Consider the following 19,728-nt stretch of genomic DNA (forward strand, 5'->3'; position numbering starts at 1 on the left):
GAGTCCAGAGGAGGGCCACGAAGGTGATCAGAGGGCTGGAGCACCTCTGCTATGAGGAGAGGCTACAACAGTTGGGGCTCTTCAGCCTGGAGAAGAGAAGGCTTCGAGGAGACCTTGTAGTGGCCTTCCAATATCTGAAGGGGGCCTACAGGAGGGCTGGGGAGGGACTACTGACAAGGTCTTGTAATGACAGGATGAGGAGGAATGGGTTTAAGCTGGCAGAGGGGAGAACTAAACTAGATACTAGGAAGAAGTTCTTTACAGTGAGGGTGGTGAAACACTGGCACAGGTTGCCCAGGGAGATTGTGGATGCTCCCTCCCTGGAGGTGTTCAAGTCCAGGTTGGATGAGGCCTTGAGTGACCTGTCCTAGTGGGAGATGTCTCTGCCTATTGCAGGGTATTGGAACTGGATGATCTTTCAGGTCCCTTCCAACCTAAGCCATTCTATGATTCTATGATAATTTGTTTTCAGTTTGACTGCTCTAAGCTCAAGTGTCTTGGAGAGGGCACAAGCAGGAACAAGGTTTGGCTCTCAAAATTTAGTCATTGCACATATTTATTTCAGCTGCCTTTTTTGTTTAGATGTCTTTGAAGGTGGACATGGAACTGTCAGAGTCCAGAAGAGGGACATGAAGGGAATCAGAGGGCTGAGCATCAATCCTTTGAAAATAGGCTAAGGGAGTTGGGATTGTTCAGCCTAGAGAAGAGAAGGCTCTGGGGAGGTCTTCTGGTGGATTTTCAGTCCTTAAAGGGGCCTGTAGGACAGGTGGAGACGGACTTTTGACAAAGGCATGTAGTAATAGAGCAAGGATTAATGACTTCAGATTGGAAGAAGATGGATTTAGATTAGACATTAGGAAGAAATTATTCCTGTGAGGGTGGTGAGGCACTGGAACAGGTTACCCAGAAAAGCTGTGGAGGCTACTACCTGCTGCAGCAGAAGGTGTCCCTACAGGGGTTGAAACGAGATGATCTTGCCTTCCAGCCCAAACAAGTATGATTCTAAAGTGACAACTTGTCATTTGCTTGTAAGTGTCTCCTGTTTAGTTTTCATTTATGACAAAGAAGCAACCACTACTCTTTGTGTGTGCTCAGATTGTAGGTTTAACTGCTTCTGTTGGAGTTGGTAATGCCAGGAGCATCAATGAAGCAATAGAGCACATCTGTACCCTCTGCTGCTACCTTGACATACAGGCTATATCTACTGTCAGGGAGAACAAAGAGGATCTGCAGAGGTTTGGAACCAAGCCAGAAACACGTAAGAGTGCTTCCTTTTCATTTTACTGTGGGATTGAAAGCACCATAATTAAGGCAGCAATCCAGTCCCCATTTAGTCGAGTGAAGTTGACCAAAGTTGGCACAGCCTGCCTGGGGAAGTGATAGAAGTGTTCAAAAGATTTGGGGACATGGTTTAGTGAGCATGGAGGTGTTTGGTGATGGTTGGACGTGATGACCTTAGAGGTCTTTTTCAAACCTAATGATTCTGTGATTCTAAGTTAAAAGCTTGAAGCTGAGCTGGAGCTTTGCTGCCAGCTAGCTTGAAAAGTAGCTGAAGCATGCACTTCCTTGTTGCTCCACAGTAAGGTAATGCCCATTTGGTCAAATTTTCTCTGTGCTGAGAGATTTGCAATCTGTTTAGTTCTGCCAGTGAAGGCTGGGGGCTTTATGTGCAACTGCAGTGCCCATTAACAACAAACACCATTATGATGGTAAAGAGCACCATACTGGAACAGGCTGCCCAGGGCAGTGGTTGAATTGCCATCCCTGGAAGTATTTAAAAGCTGTCTAGATAGGTTGCTCAAGGATATGGTGTACTATTGGCCCTGGTAGAGTCAGTGGTTGGACTTGATAATCTCAAAGATCTTTTCCAACCACAGTGATTCTGTGATATGTAAGCATTCCTCTAAACAAGAATCTGTTCTCTTTAACTTACTGTTTCACTTACTTAGGCTGCTGACTTCCATTTCTTGTCTCCAGATGTCAGGTGGGTTAAAATGCGAGTTCAGAATTGCTTTGCAGACATCATCTCAGGTTTGATGTCTGAGACAGAGACACTGATGAGGAGAATTTACTCAGTAGGTAAGATACTGTAATATGCCTGTAACATTCTTTGCTTACATTAGCACGAGTCCTCTTGGCTGCTGGAATTGTCACTCTTTGTCCACTTCCCTTCTCTCCTTTCCTTTTCGCTTCCCTTTGACCAGCATTTCCTGAGTAAGATATGACATAATTGACTATGTTATTGTTAGTTTGATAATCATAAACATTCCTGCTTGGATTTCAGCCTGTGTTTTGGGAGCCAAGGATGGTGTCAGATCATTTTGAATGCTTAAACCATCTGAAACAAAAGTACCAAATGGCTTGCTTTCAAAATACAAGGATCTGGATGTCACTGATGAGAGAGACCTCTGTGCTCTTGCTCAAGCATCTCTCCAGATGCTCCATACCTGAAGCTGTCACTGTTAAGGAAAGCAAGAAAGGTTTCAGTTATGGTTTTAGTCTGACTATTGTAGCTCCTTCCTTTCAGCAGAAGCTTAATTCTTGCTGTTTTGCAAAAATATTTTCTCAGGCGTCTTTTGAGTTGTGCTTAGACTTATTCCTAGCAGTGACCACCATCAGATTGAAGATATGCTTGCTCAGGAAAGGAAACACTTGTCTGTAGGGTTTCAGCTTCAAGGAGCTGCAGTGTTGTGGGAGGGAGATACAGAGAGAGAGATGCATGGCTGAGAGAAGAGTCTGATGGTCATGAGGCCTAACTCTGCATCCTTTCAGAAATCAAGTGATCATCTTCTGCTAAGTGGTGCCCAGGAACTGGCTGTTGCTAGCAATTTGAGAGCTACAGGGTCTCCAAAGCAGAGACGCATGAATGGCCGTGCTCAGGATCAGCCTTGGTCTCTCCAGCTTTGAACTAGAGGATTTTGCTGGTGCTCAGATTGGCTTTTGCAGACTGATTAGGGTGCCTGTTAACTTCAATTCTTGATGTCATTTTGTCTCTCTAAATGTCCCACACACTTTCCAAATACTGGAGAGTGAACTACATTCTGAAGCAGGAGGGGAGAATTAAAATAACCCACCCAAACAGAAAAAACCTGCACCCAACCAAAACAACCCAACCTCAACAAAGAACAAAAAGAATGGGAGTTTCAAGTTAATTGCCAGTTTGTGTAGTTTGATAAATTAAGCAATTTAAGACCCTAATGTACTAAAGTAAGCAAACAATTCTGAACAGGAAGAGCTTCCTTGCTGTAACTTCTGATGTCCTTCAAGAACAGGGTCTTGCTGAATAATCACAGAACCACAGAGTGGCTTAGGTTGGAAGGCACCTTACAGATTGTCTGCTCCCACTCCCTCTCTGCCATGAGCGAGCACATACTTCCAGTAGGAGAGCTTGTGCAAGGCCTCATCACCTTCAACACCTCCAGGGAGAGAACATCCACAACATCCTCGGGCAACCTGTTCCAGAGTCTCACCATCCTTGTACTTCTTCCTGAGATGGAGTCTAACCCTGCTCTCCCTCAGCATCAAACCATTCCCTCTTGTCCTGCCTCTAGACACCCTTAAGAAAAGTCCCTCTGCAGCATTCTGTAGGATCCCTTCAGGCACTGGAAGGGAGCTCTAAGGTCCTCCTGGAGTCCTCTCACCCCTAGAATGAACAACCCCAGCTCCCTCAGCCCAACCTCATGGCAGAGGATAAAGAAGAGGGCTACTAATAAGATTGGGGGATCAGAACATCTCTCTTATGACTGGAAGAATTGGGTCTTTTTAGTCTGCAAAAGAGAAGACTGAGGGGGCACCTCATCAATGCTGATCAGTACTTACAGCATGGATATTGGAAGGATAGTGCTAGTCTATTTTCAGTGCCCAGTGACAGGACGAGGTTTAACAGGCACAAACTAGAATGTAAGAAGTTCCATCTACACATGAGGAGGAACTTCTTTAAGGAACATGGAGCACTGGGACAGACTGCCCAGACAAGAGGTGGAGTCTTCATCTCTGGAGACATTCAAAACCTTACTGGACCTCTTTATGTGTAACCTCCTTTAGGTGAACCTGCCTTGGCAGGGGGGTTGGACTCGATGATCTCCAGAGGTCCCTTTCAACCCTTACTCTTCTCAGGTTACCCAGAGAAGATGTGGAATCTCCATCCTTGAGAATACTCAGATTCCATTTGGACATGATCCTGAGGGATTTGCTCTAGGTGACCCTTCTTTGAGCAGTGGGTTGGACTAGAGATCTCCACTGGTGCCTTCCAGACTCAGTGATGCTGCAATTGTAACATGCTGTATTATGCTTTTTGGACTTACAACAAGTATGTTTCCTTCTAGCTGACTGTTCTGGTTATTTGTTAGTCAAGATGAATATATATTTGTTCCCTTCTTCTTTATCAGCTACTATCTCCCAGATCAGTAAGAATGATTTTGGAACACAGAGGTATGAGCAGTGGATAGTGCACACACAAAAGAAATGCAGGCTGCTGCAACTGCCAGATAAGGAGAAGGAGAGCAGAGTTTGTAGAGACCTTTTCATCTGCACTGAACACCTGCGTGTAAGTATCCTCTTTCCTTCCACAGAGAGGAGAGCCATCCTGTGCCTTCTGGTACAGGCACGTTCAACTAGCAGCAGGTTTTGAACCTAAATATTTTGATTTGACACTAGAGAGACTAAAGCATGACACATAAGAGTTGTGTCATGCAAAACCCAGTGTAATCACAGAATTGTCGTGGTTGGAAAAGACCTCTAAGGTCATAGAATCCAACCACCAACCTAACAACACCATGACCATTAAACCGTGTTCCAAAGTGCCATGCCAGCCTGTGTCTTCAACACCTCCAGGGTTAAGGACTCTGACACCTTCCTGGGCAGCCTGTTCCAGTGCCTGACCACTCTTGCAGAAAATAAATAGTTCCTATTCTCCAACCTAAACCTCCTCTGGCACATTTTCAGGCCATTTCCTGTAACTCTATCACCTAATACTGGGAAGAAGAGACCAACCCCTGCCTCACTGCAGTGTCCTTTCAGGGAGTTGTAGAGTGCAACGAGATCTCCCCCAAGCCATCTTTTCTCCAGTCTAAACAACCCCAGTTCCCTCAGCTGCTGCTCACAAGACTTATTCTCTATGCTCTTCACCAGCTTCATTGTCTTTCACACAGAGGAGGTTGTGTAATGCTCGTGTTGCCATGCAATGGAAGAACAGCATGAGTTTGTAGCTAACTAAAATTTGCCTTCATCCCATGCCCATGGAAAATGAGGCCTCAATGTGTGTATTTCTCTTCCTGAGCAGAAATTTAACGATGCTCTCATCATCAGTGAAGATGCTCGCATTGAAGATGCTCTGGCCTACCTAACTGAGTTTTTCACAAATGTCAAAAATGGACCATACACAGAATTAGAGAGGCAACTCACAGCCAGATTTCAAGGTATTTCTCACAGTGATGGCTGCAGAGGAGGGAAAGAGGGCTTATGGTAGGATGGTGCAACTGTTTTCTTCAGAGTGAGCGTGTTTGTTTTTCCAGTAATAGATCACAGGATTTTAGGGGTTGGAAGGGACTTCTGGAGATCTTTTGAGTCCAACCCCCCTACCAGAGCAAGACCATAGAATCTAGCACAGGTCACTCAGGAATACATCCAGATGGGTCTTGAAAGTCTCCAGAGTAGGAGATGCCACAAGTTCTTCCTCATGTTGAGGTGGAACTTCATGTGCTGCCGTTTACATCCATGGCCCTTTGTCCTATCACAGGGCACAAGTGAGCAGAGGCTGTCCCTGTCCATTCCTTCGTGAGCCTCAGCCCTCAGATATTTAGAGACATTTATTAGATCCCCTCTCAGCCTTCTCTCCAGACTAAACAGCCCCAGGGCTCTCAGCCTTTCCTCATGAGGCATTGCTCCAGTCCCTTCATCAGCTATATAGCACTCCAGTGGACTCTGTCACATAGCTCCCTGTCCCTTTCAAACTGAGGAGTACAAAACTGGATGCAATATTCTATGTGGGGCCTCACTAGGGCAGAGTATGTTGGACTTTTCAGTCCATGTGAGTGCAAATGTGATGTTACAAGAGGCGGGGGGGAACTTCCCTTCTGGGACTGCAAGTTTCTACTATAGAAGCTAAGATGCTGTAGTAGGTTCTTGAAAATATGACTTTGAGACAAGGCAGAGGTGTTCTTAAGGGTGCATCCCACAGGAAGGGGATTGTCTGCAGTCTCAGATGCTGGCAGTGTTAGATGAGGCAGCATTTGCTACTCATCCTTCTCCTGCCCAGTGCTCCTGGACAAATCTCAAACTTCTGGGAAGAAGCAGGTGGCCCTTATGCCCTTCTGATGAGAAGATTGCACTGTTCTCAAACTTCTAATTTAGTGGCAGTGTGCTGTAAACCAGGCTGTGATCTGCTGTGTTGCAGTTTCAATCCCCCGGACTGTCTGTCCCCTTGTGCCAGGCGTTTCCCAAGAGGAGACGGCACTGGTTTCGCACAAAGTGAGCAGGCTTTGTTGTGTCTTTTGATGTACATCACCTCACAGAAGTTCTATTGGTTTGGCCACAAAAAAAGGGAGATTCTGGATTTCATTCTGGGAATTTTGTTGAGTTTAGCCCCATATCTTTCCTTGCTTGCCTGTGAAACAATGGGGCAGAGAATAAACACAGCTGCTAAAGAGAATGTGGGTGGCATTTGGCAGTAGGTTTGGCTGGGAATTCTGTTTTTTTTGTTCTGAGGAATGTAAATGATTCGGGATGCTGCTGTTTTCTTCCAGAGAAAGAGCCAGAGCTGACTGCCCTTTCAAAAGATGAGTCAAATGAGAATCCCAAGCTGGAAGAGCTTGCTTGCATCCTGGATGAAGCGTACCGCTACAACTCAGACACTCGCACTCTCATCTTTGCCAAGACAAGAGCCTTAGTAGTTGTAAGACTTTTCTTCTTAAAGCTTCTAAAGTGATAAGTGAGAAAAGAGAATTCCTCATCTATTTACATACCTTAATGTCTTTCTCTTTTTGATCTAGAAATAGAAAACTAGACATGGATTGCTTAGTGGATGAGGGAAGTGCCATGGACATTGTATGCCTTTGCTTTAGTAAAGGCTTTGACCCTGTGTCCCACAGCATTCACCTTGAGAAACTCATGGCACAAGGCTTGGATCAGTGCACTCTGCACTGGATAAAAAGCTGGCTGGCTGGGCCCAGAGAGTGGTGGTAAATGGAGTTAAGTCTGGCTGCTGCCTAATCACTGGTGGTGTTCCCCAGAGTTCAACTATGGGGCCTGTCCTCCTTAATATCTTTATCAATGATCTGGATGAGGTGATTGAGTGCAGCCTCAGTAGGTTTTCAAATGACACCAAGCTGGGTGGCTGTGTCAATCTGCTAGAGGGTAGAAAAGTTGTGCAATGGGATCGGGACAGGTTAGACCAAAGAGCCAAGGCTAACTGTATGAAGTTCAAAAAGGCCAAGTGCCAGGTCTCCCACCTGGCTTATGACAACCAAGCAACAGAATTGGGAATGTGTGACTGGAAAGCCACAGCTTGGAGAGGCCTGTGGGTATTTGTGGATAGTCAACTGACCGTGAATCAGCAGTGCCCAGGTGGGCAACAAAGCCAGTAGCATCCTGGCTTGTATCAGAAACACTCTGACCAGCAAGGACAGGCAGGTGATCATCCCCCTGTGCTCAGCACTAGTGAGGACAAACCTGAGAGTTGTGTTCAGTTCTGGGCCACTCAGTACAGGAAGGACGTTGAAGGGCTGGAGCATGTCCAGAGAAGGGAAATTAAGCTGGAGAAGGGCCTGGAGCACCTGGGCTACGAGAAGTGTCTAAGGGGGCTGGAGGTGTTCAGTCTGGAGAAGAGGAGGCTGAGGGGAGACTTCATGGCTCTCTACAGCTCCCTGAAGGGAGGCTGAGCAAGGAGGAGGCAGCCTCTGCTCCTTGGTGACAAATGACAGAAGAAGAGAAAATTATTTTAAGCTGCACCAGGGGAGGTTCAGCCTGGATATTAGGAAATATTTCTTCACATAGAAGGTTTTCAAACGTTGGAATGGTCTGCCCAAGGCAGTGTTGAAGTCACCATCCCTGGGGGTGTTTAGGCATCCTGGAGACCTGGTGCTTAGGGACATGGTTTAGTTGACCCTTTGGTGCTGGGTCAAAAATTGAACTGGATGATCTTGAAGATATTTTCCAACTGGATGTTTTCTGTGGTTGTGTGATTTGACCTTTCTGTGAAAATACTTGTCTGTCTTCCTAAGCACTGATGTTCTGAGACAGGACAAGGCTTCATTTTGTACTAAAAAAGAAACTTCTCCTTGGTACCTGTCACAGTTGATCATTAAGTATTAGACGTTTTTTGTCTGAAGTCAGTTTTATCAAGATGTGCTACAAGGTTTTTTGGCTCTAACATGCCAGTGTTACAAATGAGCAGGTCTATTACTGCCTGCACATCAGGAGGTATTTATGGGTTTCCCAGAGGGTGTGCCCTAGGATGTGTTCTTGAGCAAGAAAAGGTAAAGACTTGATGGAGCAGATGTTCTCTAGATCTTTCTGATGCATTAGTCTATTGCACAGTTGCCCAGGATCAAGAATCTACACTGGGTGACCTTTTTTGCTTGCTTCCAATATCTTATTTCCAAAATGTTCATGCTTAGTCTATTTCCTGGTTGCCTAGGTCCAAGAATCTTAGCTGGTTGATCTTTTTAACTTGCTTCCAATATCTTGTTTCCAAAAATGTTCATGCTTGGGCCATTTCCTCGTTGCCTAGGACTAAGAATCTAAGCTGGCTGATCTCTTTTGCTTGCTTCCAATACCTTGTTCCCAAAAAAACTTCATGTTTGAAGTTAGTGTGCTGCTGATCATTAGTCTCAGTATCTCTTAAACATTTACTGATGGATGTCATAGTGTCTGGCTACTGCAAACACATTTATCAGCTGAGTGGCCCACCCCTCACTGTCATCCTTGGGAGCAGCCATGCTGGATGAATTGACAGACAGGAAAAAGTATAAGGGCAGACTGAAGTCCAAGCTAACAACAGCAAGCATCTGGTGGCAGCTCTCCATGATGGATGTGGCTTGGCTGAACTGGGTAAGAGCAGTTTGAAGGTCCTGCTTTCAGTGTGCAGTGAGAAGGTGCAGTTTGTATACAGCAGCTGCTTGCCTTTGGGCCTCAGAGGTGCAGTATCTGTTGGGTTATGAGAAAGAGAGACACTTCATAGCAGTGAAAGTCTGCTGCCTCCTTAGCCTGCCATGAAGCTGTAGGGGTGTGGAAAGGGGAAGTCATAGAATCACAGAATCATTTCTGTTGGAAAAAGACCTTTAAGACCAATTGTATCTAACTCTAGCAAGTCTGGTGCTAAACTGTGTCCCTCAGCACCACATCTCTGTGTCATGGTTTGAGCTGGCATCATGGCTGTGGCCCTTGCTTTCTCACCTGCTAATAGATGTTTGCTCCTGATACACAACTTCCACCTTCTTTTGTGTCTTTGGTTTTGTGAAGTATTAATTGTTTAGGCAAGCATGGACAGGATCCATCTATCTATCCCAGTCCAGCACTTCATCTGGATAGGGATCTAACTCCCTGATTTGCTTTACAGGCTTTGAAGAAGTGGATAGAAGCAAACCCTCTATTTAGCCACATAAAGCCAGGTGTATTAATGGGTCATGGAAGAAGAGATCAAAAAACAGGTATGGAAGCTTTGCATTGAGGAATACCAGCTGCAGTGGCTATGCTGCTAAAACTGCTCAGCTCTTCCTGTGTTCATCTTCTGTGCTCTTGAACAGAAGGTCATGCAAATTTGCACCATGCTTTCTACCGTATCTACAAGAACTTTAACCCTAGGGAGATGCTGGCTTTTTCTGTTCAGAACCTTTGGTTACAGCAACAGTAACACTGTCAGTAGCCTTTGCTTCAGGAGTCTTCTAATAGTTGAAGTTTAGAAACTGTTCACCATTGTGGCTCCCTGTGATTATTTGTAGTTGTATTTTCACTGTTCTTAGGGATTCCCTGTTCTTTCCCTGATCTTAGAAATCTCTCTTGTTTTGTGTTTGGTGGCACAAAGATGTTTTTGAAAGTAGAACAGAGGCTACAGCTGAAAACAATTCTGAGTAGTTTAAAAGCTGAGGGTGAATCTGGGCTTAAACTAAGTAAAGCTGCACAGGTGTCTCAAACAAATTTCACCTAGGTGCTATGTCTGGAGTTCCTCAGGGTAACAATTCTTGTGTACATCAACAGGATTCCCTAATCAGCCACAGGTGCAGTATGTAGCCACCCTGATAGGCAGGCTTCAAGTAATTCTCCAGGTCAAGAGCAGATACCAATTACTAATCACTTCACCTAAGAACAAACAGAAGTGTCTTGCTCCAGGAACTCTTCAGTCCTTTTTCCTGACCCCGCTTCTTGCTACTGCAGGTATGACTATCCCAATGCAGAAGGATATTCTGGATGCATTCAGAACTAACAAAGACTGCAGACTGCTGATTGTTACGTCTGTTGCTGATGAAGGCATTGATGTTTCTGAGTGCAACCTTGTTGTGCTCTATGAGTACTTTGGTAATGTCACCAAAATGATCCAAGTAAGAGGTATGGAATTTCACAGCTATTACTTCAGAATTCTGTTTTGGGCTATAAATGGACAAAAAGTGCATTCTATAAATAGTGGAGTAACACTGTGTGACTTGCTGCTTTTCCTCTGTGTCTTTGAGTGAAGTCAGATGAAACAGAATTGTAGAATGGTTTGTGTTAGACCTCCAAAGGTCATCTAGTCCAGCCCTCTGCCATCAGCAGGAACATCCCCCACTAGATCAGGCTGCTTAGTTAGAGCCCTATTGAGCCTCACCTTGAATATCTCCAGGGATGGGACCTTCATTGACAGGGCCTCAATTGATGTGGCCTCAACTGATGTGACCTCAGCTGAAGGGAGATGATGTGAAAAATCCATTCATAGAACTGACTCCTTGACACTGTGTGACATTTCTTCTGCCTTGCAAGGTAGCCATGTTGCACAGAGCTTTTCAACTGTTGAGGGCTGATCCTTCAAGTGGAAAACATGTGGACATGGCACTTTGGCACATGGCTTAGAGGATATGGTGGTGTTGGATTGATGATTGGACTTGGTGACTTGGAGTTCTTTTCCAACTGAAATGATTCTATGATTCAAGAGCCTGGCCATGAATCATGGTTTTAAAATGCAGCCTGTGGAGGTGGATGCAGAGCCATACTCAGTACTGGCTTTTGTTTGATATTTCTACATGTTATGAAACTGCTAACATCTTTCAAGGGTGCTTCTGCAATGTTTTATCCTGTCACCCAAGTACAAAATTTGATTGGAGGTGATCTCTATTTTATTTAGTCCTCTGCTTTCAGCGTTTCTGCCCTGTGATTTTCTTGGGTTTGCCTTAAAATGAAACAATGGGCCCAGAATTCCTGTTTATGGGAAACAGAATGGTGTTTACTCTTACCAAGCCATTAAGATACAAGGAATCATAGAATCACAGCACTAGGTTGGAAGGGACCTGTAGAACTGATCTAGTCCAACTCCAGCAGCTCCAGTAAGCAGGGACATCCCCAACTAGATCAGGTTGCTCAGAGCCCCATCAAGCCTGACCTCAATTGTCTCCAGGGATGGGGCCCCACAACCTCTCTGTGCAACCTGTTCGTGTTCCACCACGCTCAGAGTAACATAGAGAATAAGTTGCATCAGTTTTTAACTACATAAAATCATGATCTGAGGGAATGTGAGCTCAAAAGCAGATGTGAGCACTTTTTCTAACCAAAAGACTTCTGAACTGGTATGAGCTCCCTGCAGTTGTGAAGTCTGCCTGTGTCGCAGCAGCAAGAAGTAGGCAGGCAGCATGTACGAAAGGGAAGAGAGGGCACTTGCTCTTGTCTCCTTCCATGGCAGCAGTTCCTCAGGTGTTTTGTGGTAGACTGTTTTGGGGTTTTCATGGACACCAATTACCAGAGCAGGAAACTAACATGACTAAGATGAACTTTCCTCTTCAAGAAGGCAGTGTGATGCTGTACAGTAACTGAAATGTCAAGCATAGAATCATATAATTGTTTTGGTTGGAAAACACCTCTGAGGTCATCCAGTCCAGCCATCAAACTAACACCACTGTGGTCATTAAGCCATGCCCCAAAGTGCCATGTCCGCAGGTTTCTTGAACACCTGCAGGGATGGTGACTCCACCACCTCCTCAGGCAGCCTGTTCCAATGCATGACCACTCTTACAGGAAAGAAATCTATCCTAATATCTAACCTAAGGCTGTCCTGGTGCAACTTGAGGCCATTTCTTCTTGCTTTATTGCTTGTTACCTGGCAGAAGAGACCAACCCCTACTTCACTCCAACCTCCTTTCCGGGTAGAGAGCAGTGAGATCTCAGCTCAGCTGCTTCTTCTCCAGACTAAACAACCCCATTTCCCTCAGCTGCTCCTCACAAGACTTCTTCTCTACACCCTTCACCAACTTTGTTGCCTGAACTTAACTGAGGCAGCCGCAGAAGCAGGCAATACACTACTGGCTGGGAGATGTCCAAGAGGAGACCTGGAATAGAAGCTTCTTGCTCTGGTTTAGTGACTGAAGAAGAGTGAGAATGCTCTTTAATAGCAGCATTACCTGAATCTGAACATGGGGAATGAAAACAGCCACACAGAAGGCACTTCATGTCTCCTGCTTTGGCACATCTCACTAAAAGTAACTCAAGAGGATGAATGTGTTGCTCTACAGGTCGTGGAAGGGCAAGGGACAGCAAGTGCATCCTTGTGACAAACAGAAGAGAAGTGGTTGAGAATGAGAAACACAACCGTTACAAGGAAGAAATGATGAATGGAGCTGTTGAGAAGCTTCAGAACTGGGATGAGGCAGCATTTGCAGCCAAGGTTTGTACCCCTGTGGGCCTTGCACACTCAAAAGCTGCAGGCATGATCTGTATCAGCGTTCATCTGATGAGGCTCTATGTAGAACCAAGTGATAAACTGAGGAAAGTGTTGACTGTATTTGGCTTCAGGTTGAGGCTAGATCAGCAGAGAATCAGAGAATGTCTTGGGTTGGAAGGGACCTTAGTGTTATACTCCAACCTCCCACCGTGGCCAGCAGTGCCTCTCAACTACTCAGCTGCTTAAGGCCCCATCCAGCCTGGCCAATACCTTCAGGAAGGAGGCATCCACAGCCTCCCTGGGCAGCCTGTTCCAGAGTCTCACCACCCTTATACTGAAGAACTTCTTCCTAAGCTCCAGTCTAAGCCTACTCTCCCTCAGCTTGAAACCATTCCCCTTTGTCCTGCCTCTAGACACCCTTATGAAAAGTCCCTCTGCAGCCTTCCTGTAGGTTTCCTTCAGGTATTGGAAGGCAGCTCTAAGGTTCCCATGGAGTCTCCTCTTCTGTAGGCTGAACAACCCCAACTCACTCAGCTTATGTCCGTAGAATATGTGCTCCAGCCCTTTGGAGAGGGGAGTGTGCTGCTAGACTGCAGAACTTAGAAGCTGGGTAGAATTTTCATATGAACTTATCCTGGAAATATAAACTGCTCTGTGCAGGTGTTAGAAAAGTATTGCTGTGTCTGCTTAGCACAGTGCACAGGGAGAGGGGACACCATGCAGATGGTGGCAGCATGTCCATCCATGTTCATGTTCAAGACCACTTTATCTTTCCTGCAGGCCAGTACAAGTGCTTTCCTTAAGTTGTTTGCTGGCATGTAAAGTTCTTATTGATTTCAGAGTGGTAGTCTCTGAGAGATCTCAAGAAATCATTGCCTAGGATGATGAACGGGATGACATTTTGGGTTGTACCTGCTCTTCTGCTGGCAGTTCTTTTGCACTGCCTTTTGTCCTTGCTTCAAGCAATGTCTGGCAGGTGAAGATGTTTAGTAGAAAACTTCAGAACACAAGAAGGCTGGCACACCTCAGCACACGCTCAGTGCTGTGTGTATTTACCACATAGAAAACACAGTGAGGTTACAAAGAAGTGTCATGAACTTCAGGTGCTGAGTTGATACACAAGAGGTGTCTCAGGTTAAGCCAGTGATAGACTTCTGGTCAGGCAGATTCCTGCCCAGTGCAGCAAGCTGTGACCACCTCACCTTCCCAAAGGTCTTTGCATAATAGGTATGCGGCTCTGCAAGAGGAACCAAGCAGAGAGGAGGGTAACTGTTTATCTCCCTTGGAGGTGTTGCCATGGTTAATGCAACCTACACCACGCATCAAAACCACTTGCATGAAAAGAAAAATACCGGTCATTGTCACAGGATATTCTGTCCTCAGAACAAAAGCAAGGTGATCAGACACAGTTCTTAGGGAAATCTGCTGTTTCCCTGAGGCCTTTGAGGAGCAGTTAGGGACCTGGGATTGTTTAGCCTGGAGAAAAGGAGGCTGAGAGGAGACCTTCTGACTCTCTACAACTCCCTGACAGGAGGCTGTGGTGGAGTGGGGGTCAGTCTTTTCTCCCAAGTGACAGGATGAGAGGAAACATTCTCAAGTTGTGTCGGGGGAGGTTTATGTTGGACAGTAGGGAAAATGTCTTCACTGAAACTGTTGTCAAGTTCTGAAACATGCTGTCCAGGGCAGTGGTGAAGTCCCCATCCCTGGAGGGATTAAAAAGACTTGTAGATGTGCTGAGGGATGTGGTTTAGTGGTGGACTCAGAAGTACTAGATTTGTGATTGGACTCAATTATCTTAAGGGTCTTTCCACCTGATTCTGTGATTTTATGATTCTGCCTTCCTAGCCCTCTGTAACAAATTCCCCAGAGAAGCCTGGTGTAAGCCAGTGACAGCTACTACAAACAAAAGGGCTTTGTGCATAGCTCTGCCATGTTCCTGTGGGTTTGCAAGTCCCCCCATGCTTCTAGGCAAGCTTTTAGGGACTGAGCTGTGCCACAGAAGAATTTCCAAGGCACTCTAGCCTTTGTGCAATCTCTTCTCCTACCTCTGAGGCTTGGCTGCTCTTCTCGTGGACTCCGTTTCTGTGTGAGCTACAGGTTCCCAGCGCTGGGACATGACTGTTGCATTTTTCTCTTCCTGCAGTTTCTGTGGTCTCTGGAGCTTTCTTTCCACACCATGAGCTTCCCTTAGTAGCAGTGTTACTTCTGCTGTGGAGTCTCACATGACTTAGGACGTAACAGCTATATGACCAAAGGGGCCACAGAAGGATAGAGGAGAGGAAGGAGCAGATGGAATAAGTGCTGACCAGCATGGACTCGGATCTGTGCCTTACATTCTCAGCTTGACAAATGTTCTTTCTTTGATATGGGTTACTAGGACAAAGCATGTTTTGTTGGTGGCTTTTAAGCCATAGGTTTCTAGATGCTACTTACAGAATTTCTTAGATTGGAAAAGACCAACAAGATCATTGAGTCTAATCACTAGTTTCACACTGACAAGTCCTTGACTAAACCAAATCCCTCAGCACAACATCTAATCACTATGAATAGCTGTGGTTGGAAAGGACCACCAGGATCATCCAGTCCAACCTTCATCCCATCATGCTTAATCACTAAATGACAGCCTCAAGCGCCACTTATCCTGAGTCGTGTTTAGACAGAATTTGGGGATCCTCTTAATTCCATGATGATCTTGACTCTTGTTTATTTATTAAAGATACATGACCTGCAAATGAAGGAAAAGGTATTACGAGATTCCAGGAAGAAAGAAACAAGACCTTTGCTAGTGGAAGGGAAAAAAAACCTTCTGTGTGGAAAATGCAAAGCCTATGCCTGCAGTACAGATGACATCAGAGTTATAAAGGTATTGCATCCTCCTCCCAGGAAACACCATGAAAGTCAGCATTGTTGAATGAACACTGTTGTTCATCAGTGTGGAAAACAGGTTACTTTGTGGAAACTGGAGAGGAAAAAATTCCCAAGTTGGTAAATCACAGCACCAGTCATAACTGTTTCTGTGGCAGGTAATGATGGTGAGGTGATGATGGTTCCAGATGTGATGTGGCAGGAATTGCTTCAGTTTTCCTGAACTTGCCCTTCTCTTAGAAATTGATGAATTTTGCGGACAATTACGTGATCTCCAATGACTAACCTCCTAGTGTAGCTGCTGGATATTTACTTTCCTGATTAACATAAGACTGGAAGTTTCCCTGCAGTTGAGAGATTTCTCCCACTATAATTGTTGACTGAAAATTATCCAAGTACCGAGATCACAGGATGTCAGGGACTGGAAGGGACCTCTGGAGATCTTTGGGTGCAACCACCTTGCCAGAGCAGGACCATAGAATCTAACACAGGTCACACAGGAACACATCCAGATAGGTCTTGGAAGTCTTCTTGGAACTTGCTGTGCTGTAGTTTACATCCACTGCCCCTTGTCCTATAACAGGGCACAAGTGAAAAGAGGCTGTCCCTGTCCCTTCCTTCCTGATCCCAAACCCTCAGCTATTTACATATATTTATTAGACCTTTTTAATTCTTCAATATTAACTTTTTTTTCCATTCTTCAGGTCATTCACCTTGCTACTATGTATCTCATGGGGGGACATTTTTCCTATATTTCTGAATATAAAGAATTTCCCTGTAGGCCCAAGAAGCCAATACTCTGCACATGGAAAGTAGTGATCATGAAACAAAACCTTTTTTGGGTTATTTTGAGCCTTTCTAGTTCTGAACTTTGTTCTTTCAAAGCTTCTGCTATTTGTGCTGCTCTGAAAAGTGCAGTTGTGATAATGGGCTTCAGGCCACAGCTGAGCATTGCTTTTATCAGCTGATTTTATCAACTGATTTTACCTACTCCATAGATACACAGATTCACAGAATGGTGTGGGTGAAAGTGACCTTGAAGATCATCTAGTTCCAAACCCTGGCATTGGCAGGGATACCTTCTACTAGACCAGTTTGCTCAAGGCCTCATTCAGCCTGACAGATGGAGTTCTCTAGTCCTCTGCATAGGGAAGGTCCACAGGTGGGGAGAGTTTGGAATAGCTCAACCTTGTGAAAACCAAATTACGTTTCTTGGACAAATAACAAGGGACATCTAACAGGCACCTCTCTGACTGTTACTCCATTCTGTGATGCTGGCTTATCACCTATAGCTGTGCAAATAGACCCAAGAGTTCAGAAAACTCTTCAGGAAGGCCTTTTTTCCTCTTTTTTTTTTTGCTTAGTTCTCTGCAAGTAAGCCCTCAGAGTATTTTAAATCATACATACAAAGAAAGTTGTGTTATAGTTCAGCCTATACATTTAATGGGAGTTGGAGTTCCAGGAGGAAAAAAGTGTTCTCAGACTCCTGTACATATGCTTTCAGATTAAGCTGTTAATTTGTTTAATTTTTAACCTTTGATTAGGTCTGCCACAAAGTCCTTTGCCTTGCCAGGGCTATTTTTAATACCACTCCAAAGTAATTGCATCACCCCTGATGGAAAGCTGGGGTTCATATAGATATGAAAGAATGGGAAACAGGAGTCTGCCAAAGTGTTGCCATTGTCCATCTGACTCTCTTATTTTCATGCACAAGGCTCTTTCAAAAGAATGGGGTTTAGAGAAGTTAAGTAAGTTCAAGTATGTGTAGGCTGATGATTGGTGATACGTAGTCATTTTAGCTTGGTAAGCCCAGGCCTGGGCCTTTCCAGTACCTAATATTTAACAAATGGGGTAAAAAGAGTGATGAGGCAAGGAGACTGGAAGGTTGAGACCTTCAGGAAAATATTTTGGTTGTTTTTGATTTTATTTTGTAAAAGGAAAAGGGAATGTCAGTTTAAAACAATGAAGAATAGTGTTTCTACCAATAAGCATTTCTGCCACCTGTTGTTTCAGGTAGCTCATCACACTGTCCTAGGAGATGCATTCAAGGAGCGTTATGTAACAATGCCCCACCACAAGCTGACAAAGTTTGATTGCTTCGAGAAAAAAAGCAAGATGCACTGCAGAAACAGTAACTGCCACCATGACTGGGGCATCATAGTGAAGTACAAGATGTTTGATAATCTGCCAGTGATCAAAATCAAAAGCTTTGTAGTGGAGAATGCTGCAACTGGGATACAAATGGACTTCCAGAAATGGAAAAATATAAATTTTTCTCTGAAGAATTTTGATGATGAAGAAATGTCCATTTGAGCTCAACATTTTAAAGCACATGTCCACCCTACTGCACTGAGATGGAATAGTGGGTGATTGATTTCCATGTATAAAATGTGCTTGGTTCTTTATGCTGTCTTATAATGTAGGCAGCAGTGTCTGGACAGATGAAAAAAGGATACTATGACCCCTAAAACAACCTCACAAAACCAGTATTTTCCCATTAAGTATTTCACCAGATATAATCATGGACAAACATGCAACTAAGTATCTAGGTCCTAATCTTTGCTACTGAAAAGAAATTGGCCTGAAATAGAAAACAAAACCCAAAACCAAACCCAAAATTTAGCTGAATGACTAACCATGCATCTCATTTTAGCTGAAAGGCCACAACTTCCAACCCCTCTCTGTTACCAGGGAGATTGTACCTCTCTGCAGACAACGTGGTTTATGCATACTGAGACCTTCAGCACTACTTGAGATACTTCTAATGCCTCAAAAATACTAACTTCTAATGCTCTGCGCATTTTGGCTTATAGAAAATGAAGATAAAATGTCTGGTAAGTGTTCTGTAAGGAAGACATTGCATCTTTGAAACCCATCTTTAAAAGAGAATGCTTCTGTGGCAGCCTGAAAAGAACAACAGGTCTTCAGAGCCCTTCTGGAGGAGGCATCTTCTGGATCAAAATGGTAGCATGGTTTTCTTCTGTAGCTGCCTGTTGAAGCTGCAGAATGGACATCTTCTATGTGATGCCTAACTTAAGAAACCACAAAGAGGACAAGGCATTGCCCTGTGAAGATGGGTGAGGAAGCTTAATTTAAATGGTGATGAGCATTTACCCTGATGTCCTGTCTTATGAACTGGCGTCTGAAATCTCTCTAGACACTAACTCCTGCAGATTTCCCATGAGAGATGATCTAGAACTGGAACAGTCTAGGCATTAGCATGTTTAAATTCTCCCTCCCCACCCAGATCCCATTCTTCTCTCAGAAAAAGACATTTTCACAGATATAGTTATGAAACATTGGTAATTTGTACACTTTAAATCACCTGCTGACTCGCATTATCTTCAACATGCTCAATCTTCCATCTTTCTGGAACTAAGGAACATTTTCAGCTCATGTTACTCATTTGATAGCTGTAAAAGAATGAGGTGTCTGAAACACATGAAACTCTGGATGAAACAAAACATTTTGGTGAGGAACTTGAGTCCAAAATTTAAATTTAACTCATGCAAACCTTAATCTGTGAGACTTGTGGTGTTGTTTTACACAGTGTTATGTTAAGCAAAACAATTTTTTTGAGTGCTTCATGTCCTACCCTTGTCCTTGCCTTTCTGTGAAAGCTTGTGCAGGAAGCTTGAATCTCAGTCCGACAGTAACTTACTCTGTGCCTTGTTTTTACCTATTAAGTTCACTGTTCTTATAGCTGCTTTCAGCAAGGAGACATAGAACAATGCAGAAAGATGATCTATGGTTGGGTAATGCCTGCCCTCCAAATATACTGGAAACAAACATTTTAAATAGGCTAATTTAGCACTTTCCTATTAAAAATACCTGAAAAAAAATCACATTCTTGAGCACCAGTTTGCTGTGTCAAAGGGCCATTTACTCAAGGGCTTGGAGGAATTTTGGTCTTTTCCCCTTAATTGAACCATAGAATGGTTTGGGTTGGAAAGCATCTTCAAAGCTTCTCTAGCCCAACACTCCTGCAGTAAGCAGGGACGTCCCCAACTAGATCAGGTTGTTCA

At 44.4% G+C, this 19,728-nt stretch overlaps 1 protein-coding gene across 4 annotated transcripts in view; it reads left to right on the forward strand.

Annotated features, from left to right (window-relative positions):
• Positions 1-19,584, forward strand: part of RIGI (RNA sensor RIG-I) — a 33,391-nt gene extending 13,807 nt beyond the window's left edge. For 2 of the 4 annotated variants that reach the window (XM_064139962.1, XM_064139959.1), the window contains 10 exons: positions 1,096-1,258; positions 1,978-2,079; positions 4,389-4,546; positions 5,282-5,417; positions 6,744-6,892; positions 9,557-9,647; positions 10,372-10,542; positions 12,690-12,841; positions 15,555-15,701; positions 17,717-19,584. In XM_064139962.1, the coding sequence (XP_063996032.1) occupies positions 1,096-1,258; positions 1,978-2,079; positions 4,389-4,546; positions 5,282-5,417; positions 6,744-6,892; positions 9,557-9,647; positions 10,372-10,542; positions 12,690-12,841; positions 15,555-15,701; positions 17,717-18,016 (1,569 nt within the window). In that variant the 3' untranslated portion in view covers positions 18,017-19,584. Of the gene's footprint in view, positions 1-1,095; positions 1,259-1,977; positions 2,080-4,388; positions 4,547-5,281; positions 5,418-6,743; positions 6,893-9,556; positions 9,648-10,371; positions 10,543-12,689; positions 12,842-14,981; positions 15,204-15,554; positions 15,702-17,716 lie in introns of those variants that run through there. The other 2 variants (XM_064139960.1, XM_064139961.1) reach the window with 2 other exon arrangements.
• Positions 19,585-19,728: the final 144 nt, after the last annotated feature.

The sequence above is a fragment of the Pogoniulus pusillus genome, chromosome Z (assembly GCF_015220805.1).
Source record: "Pogoniulus pusillus isolate bPogPus1 chromosome Z, bPogPus1.pri, whole genome shotgun sequence".
In the NCBI taxonomy this organism is placed as follows: Eukaryota; Metazoa; Chordata; class Aves; order Piciformes; family Lybiidae; genus Pogoniulus; species Pogoniulus pusillus.